A 5,872-nucleotide genomic window follows, 5' to 3' on the forward strand; every position below is an offset into this window, starting at 1 on the left:
GGATTTGCAGGAAGGAGGAAATGAAGGGAGCTGATATCCCAGGCCTCTTTCTGCTCGGTCATAGGAAAGTTGGGGCAGCGACGGTGCCAATCTGGGGTAATGGTGGTACCTAGTCAGCACGTGTGTGGGTAAACTGAATTTTATAGTACCGGCTTGCCCAGGCTTCAACATTTAGCTGGGTAACTCGTCAGCCAGCATCGTGTGTGTGTAACGTCGGATATGCTGCCTGCAGTTTTGCTGTGATGGCTAGAAAGGGGCTGTGCAAAGGGGGAGACCACGGGGCTCCCTCTGCCTGGCTGGGGCAGGGACCCTGCGCTGGGGGTGGGTGCTGATGTCTTTTCGTGCCGGCCCTGGGGTTGCGTGTCTTGTGGGCAGGGTGGTGTGTGCGGCAGGGAGCTGAGTGAAGATTTGGGGTGCTGGAAGTTGATGGCCTTAAAGAGAGAGGTGTTGGATGCTGTGATTGGGGGGAAAAAAAAAAAAAGTGGATTTGGGAGGAGGGAGCAAGAGGAGATCCTGGTCAGTGCCTCCTCCTGGATCTGGGTGGGATGTCCACAGTGGATGGGAGCAGCGCTGGACTTGCCAGCAGCTTTGTGTGGGGAAGAACAGGCTCTTCCCTGCCACCAAGGGCTGTGGTTGGACCTTGATGGTGTGGAGATTTGGGAGAGATTGTAGGAGCTCTGAGAGAGGAGGGCAGCTGCCCTCCTGCCACGCAGCCTCAAAGGGTTAACAGGTCCTGGGAAGCCTGGAGGGACCATTCACACCCTCTGCCCAATCCTGGGAATCCCTCTGGGCTAATTGAGCACTAACTAGATCAAAGGCTCCAATCAGGCAATCAACACCCCCCTGGCCCCTGTCTTCAGGTCCCCAGCCCAGGCTGCTCTTTGTCTGCAGGAAGGAGAGCAGAGCAATGCAGCTCCTCTCCAGCTTTAAAGCCAGCCTCGCCTGGGCTCTCCTTAGCGTGGTTCTGGGGATGGAGTTAAGTTTGCAGGAAAGTTTACTGTTAAAATCCTTGGGTTTGAGCGCCAAGCCCAGCCCAAAAACCCCCGTTCCTGTGCCGTCTGTGCTCTGGCGGATCTTCCAGAAGAGAAAGATGCTGCCTTCTACAAACAAGGACCTGGCAGATGCCTGTAGGGTGGAGGAATTTAATGTCCCTGGGAACATCATCCGTGTCTTCGCTGACCAAGGTACAGAAACGCTGTGGTTTGGGTCCTGTCTTTTGGAAGCCCCTCTGATCTCTGGGCTGGGAGACTTTGCTCCAGTCCATCCTTTTCTGTCTCTTGGGTGTAGGTAGGAGAGGCTGGGGGAGGACAGGGCAGTGCCCGGAATTGGTCTCCAGGAGAAATCACTGCTGTGTAAACGCTTGTCCCTTTGGATGTTGTAGATAATTATTTACAGTTTAGAAATGAGTCGGTAGACAAGGCAGCTGGTGAGGGTGTGGAGCTGTGTCAGGCTCTGTCCTGGAGTCACCTAATGTGGTCCGGAGATGCCGGTTTGATCCCGGGTGGCTGGCTCGACCCTTTGGGCTCGTGGCAGTGGAGGTGGCTCCTCGCCTGGGCAGTGGTAACGTGGCTCCTCCATCCGCTGGGGCTGTGGGTGCAGCGAGTGAGACCAGCACCCAGCTTGGGGCAGCGACGGGATGCTCGGCCATTTGGCTGTGTCGTCGCCCCCCCCTTCCTCCTTATTGTCCTCGTGCCTCTGGCTGACCATGCGGCACATCTGGCTGCTTCAGCCTGTGGCCTCTCTGAGCCGTTCTCAGTTACTTGGGAACTGTTTGGTCGGTGTCCTCTAGGTCTTGAGACACCACGGAGCTCGCTTCTCTTGTGTTTCCAGGTTTCCAATGGAAACCTTGGGCTGGCTAAAACAGGCAGCTTACCGGTTCCTAAAGTCTGCTGCTATTTGCCCTCCTTTCCCCTCCTTCCCAAAGAGCCGGCACCCACAACAACCCCCCCCTGTCCTGGGGGGAGATATTTACAGCTGGGGAAAAATAATGCACCAAGATGTTAAGTAGAGGAGATGCTGGAATGGCTGTAGCGTCCCAGTGCCGCAGGCTGGAGCCCGGGCTAGCGTTTGTGCCATCGGGCTGATAGCCCTTACTGCAGCCTTGTCATCTTGATCCAACGACTGCAGGCGTGCTTGGCTGTCTGCCTCTGTCAGCCCCATCTTCCTCTTGCTGTGCAGCCAGGAGCTTAAATTGGAGCGCTGGGAGGCTGAATCCCGCTCAGCGTAACAGGGTTCAACGACCACCACCTCTATTTCTCCTTCTTTGTCAGGCCACTTCATTCATAACGGGCAGCCCCAGAGGTTGCTGTGTCTGCAGAAGCGTCTGTACTTTAACCTCTCCGTGCTGGAGGAGGGCGAGCGCTTGACGATGGCTCAGCTAGAGATCAAATTCAGTCACAACTCCTACCACGCCTCCAGCCAGGGGCAGGTTTTTGAGCTGAGGCTCTACCAAACCTCCCAGATGTCTCTACGGGGGATGGCCTCCCACGAGAACAGCCGAAAGCTGCTGGTGGAGCAGTCCTTCGCCCAGCTGCGCAAATCTCTCCTCTTCAACCTGAGCGGGGTGGCGAAGGACTGGAGAACGCGCAGCAGGAATCTGGGCTTGATCCTGGAGATCTCGGTGAGCGGCGGCGATGGTGCATCAGCCCCGGCGAGTGTGGGGCCGCGGAACCGCTGTGCCAGCATCGATTCCTTCCTGGACACCTCTCTCCTGGTGGTGACCCTCAGCCAGCAGCAGTGCAAGGCTTCCAGGAGGAGGAGAAGCGCTCACTACACCCCTGTCACTCCGAGCAACCTCTGCAAGCCCCGGCGGCTTTACATCAGCTTCAGCGACGTCGGCTGGGAGAACTGGATCATCGCCCCGCAGGGCTACATGGCTAATTACTGCCTGGGCGAGTGTCCCTTTCCCCTGACGGCGGAGCTGAACAGCACCAACCATGCCATCCTCCAAACCATGGTGCACTCGCTGGACCCGGAGGGGACCCCCCAGCCCTGCTGCGTCCCCGTCAGGCTGTCCCCGATCTCCATCCTCTACTACGATAACAGTGACAACGTGGTGCTGAGGCACTACGAGGACATGGTGGTGGACGAGTGCGGCTGCAGATAGCGGAGCGGCTGCCGTGGGGTCCCGTCTGAAATGTTGAATGATTGATGGAATAAATCCAAGTGTGTTAAATCCCCTCTGTGCTGGTGTTCAGGGAGTTTCCCGGCGGTGCGTGGAGTGTCGGAGCCCACCCTGGGCTGCCCTTCTCCATGTGCAGCCAGGGTGGAGGTCTGGCACGAAGGGATCGTTACTGGAGTTGTGATTTAGTAATAGCTGGGTGCTCAGCCCTCCGAGCAGCCGTCTGCTGCAGCCAGCAAACTATTAACGGGATTATGATCCAGTCTGATGCTGGTTGTCTCTTCCGTTCTCCACGGGCCATGGCAGCACCAGGTTGTGAATCCCGGACCCCTTGTGCTTGGCCAAGCCGCTGCTGGTGCTAGCGAGGCACCCGCTCGGGAGAGCAGCAGCGGGGCTTGTGCTTTTTGGCTTTTTGGCTAAATGCTGCAGCTTTCTCTGTGCAAAAAGAAATGATTTTTTTTTTTTTTTTTTTTTTTTGTGAAATGATGCTGGTGGTTCCCTGCTGCTCGGGTGCAGGGTTAGGCTGCAGCGCGGCTGTGCTGGGAGGAGGTGACGCGGTGGCTCCGGTCCTGCTGCAGGAAGAGGTATGGTGTCACGGCACGAGCCGCATCGCTGCGGCTCTGTGTGACTGAATCCTTTCCCACGGGGGAGGCAGAGCCCGGAGGTGCGCGGGTTTCTCTTTCGCTGTAGGAACTCAGGCCTGAGCTATTTTTTATTGTGTGGTTGGCGATGGGGCGGTTTGGGGTGGGGGGTGTAGGTGGCTCGGAGGTGCTGGAGGAGCCCCTGGGAGCTGCCAGACCGAGGGGCAGGTTGCTGCGTGACGGATGGTTTTTGGCTGATGAAAAAAGGGTAAAGCAGGGGGATGTGGTGCAGTGGAGTCGGTGGCATCTTGTTCCCTCCCAGCCCGCTTGTGAGTCAGTAGTTAGTTAATTTACTTCATTTGCAAATTGATGAGACCAGGGTGGTGTGTGTGAATGTTCCTGCTCGCTGGCCTGAACCACGGCTGGAGCCAGATGGCAGCCGAGCATCAGGCAACGGCGGCTCGGCACAGCACAGCAGCGTTACAGCCCCGATACGTCAGGCACCACATTCACACGGTTGTGCATTTTAGGGTTTGGTTGGTTGTGGGTTTTTTTGGGTTTTTTTTGGGGGGCTGTGGTACCCAGCCCATTGCAATAGTGTGACTGTGCTCTTACCGAGTCTGTTTAAGGCCACTAACGAGCTAGCGGAGCAGTGCTGTGCAGCAGGGACCCAGCTTTGCACCACCTCGTCTGAGCAACAGTGATCACTGATGGAGGAGTTGCTGCTTTTCTTCCACCTTCCAGCACGTGGGCTGTGAACTGTGATTGCAGCTAGAGGTTTAAAGCTGTTCCCTGTGTTGTGCTGGCCTGTGTTAAACAGCCAACACAGCTGCACGTGGGGCCCTGGGCTGAGGTTTAGCACCAGCCCTTCCAGGTGAGGCTTTCCTGACACAGCTGCAGCTTTGCTTTTTTTTTTTTTTTTTTTTCTGAAAAGGAATCTGAGTTAACTTGAATCTTTTGTCTTTTTTTTTTTTTTTTTTTTAAATGTGAACCTGACACCATAGCATAGATTATTTTTGTTTGTTTGTTTTTGTACTGATGTTGTATTGTCAAGGTCTGATGAAGTATTACCAAGCTAAGCTGGGCCTTCTCCCTCCAGGGAAGCACTGAAGGTTTAACCACTGTTGGGTTTGCAGAGGAAATGTCTTCCCATCCCCTGTGACAGTGTTTTTGCTAACACCCCTGAACTGCGTAGCTGATGACCAGGACTGGAGTAGCTTGAGTACTTTAGTTGTGTAGTGTACTAATGTTTTCAGGTCCAAATGTGTTTCTTGACAGTGCCATGGACTTAGAGAGCTCCAGGGCAGGTCAGCCCTGCTTTACTCCAGCAGCTGAACAAGAGCTATGCTGAAACCCATTTCAAGCACTCAAATGTTTTAAGGGCTTAGAGTAGGACTGACTGAATTAAAGCAAGCAGGAGCCATTTCTTTCAAATTTAAGATGGGCAGGATAAAGAAAACCTTTAAGTATTAGGTTTTGTTGTGCCTGTGCTGTGGCAGATCAAGGGCTCAGCTCATTTAACACCCAGTGAGTCAGGCTCACTCCTTACCTGGTTCTCCAACATGGTGGAGGGCAACCGCCTGCCTCCATCGCGCTGTCCAAGCACTGAGACTCTGGGGAATGGCGTGAGGAGGTGAGTTACAGCAGCGACCAGACCCAGAGACAGCCCTGGAGTAGCTGTAATCAGCTTATAGCCAGGGCAGTGCCAAGACCAGCCCTAAATGCTGAAGCTGCATTTCAGCAGACACTGAGCTGTGACCGGAGCCAGGCCAAGCTTTGCTGAGCAACTGCCTGTAACAGAGGTAAAAGCCATTTTTGTGTTTACTGCAGCACAGGGGAGGCAGGAGGGAGGAGAGATCTTCCATGCTGGACTGGTCACCTCTAGAACCAGCCCTCTGTAACTCTTGCAGCTCCCCCCCTGCACCCCACACATGGGCACAGACCACCACCACGGGGCTCCTCATGGTCCCCTTTGAGCCAGAGGAGGAAAGAGGGGTAGGGCATTTAACAGAGTTTTCACAGTTCATTTGCTTACCCATGTATGCTATGCACACACCACACTTTTGTACTAGTCTGTGTTTAAAAAAAAGTAATAAACTTGAAGTTTATACAATCAGACTAAGTTTTAATGAGTGTTGCATGGTTTCATCATTGAAAGTTAGGGGCCACC

The 5,872-nt window shown here is 54.6% G+C and overlaps 1 protein-coding gene across 1 annotated transcript; it reads left to right on the plus strand.

The window, feature by feature from the left end:
* Positions 1-877: 877 nt before the first annotated feature.
* Positions 878-5,818, plus strand: GDF1 (growth differentiation factor 1). Its single transcript, XM_030034102.2, has 2 exons — positions 878-1,184; positions 2,271-5,818. The coding sequence occupies exons 1-2, from the start codon at positions 908-910 to the stop codon at positions 3,104-3,106; spliced, it is 1,113 nt and encodes a 370-aa protein (XP_029889962.1). The 5' UTR covers positions 878-907; the 3' UTR covers positions 3,107-5,818.
* Positions 5,819-5,872: the final 54 nt, after the last annotated feature.

Source organism: Aquila chrysaetos, chromosome 12 (assembly GCF_900496995.4).
Source record: "Aquila chrysaetos chrysaetos chromosome 12, bAquChr1.4, whole genome shotgun sequence".
Taxonomy (NCBI): Eukaryota; Metazoa; Chordata; class Aves; order Accipitriformes; family Accipitridae; genus Aquila; species Aquila chrysaetos.

What these genes read in the sequence shown, in the direction of transcription:
- GDF1 (XM_030034102.2), top strand. Translation starts at nt 908, where the DNA reads ATGCAGCTCCTCTCCAGCTTTAAAGCCAGCCTCGCCTGGGCTCTCCTT. An exon ending in CCGTGTCTTCGCTGACCAAG is followed by an intron (nt 1,185 to 2,270) that starts GTACAGAAACGC and finishes CTTCTTTGTCAG; the next exon opens with GCCACTTCATTCATAACGGG.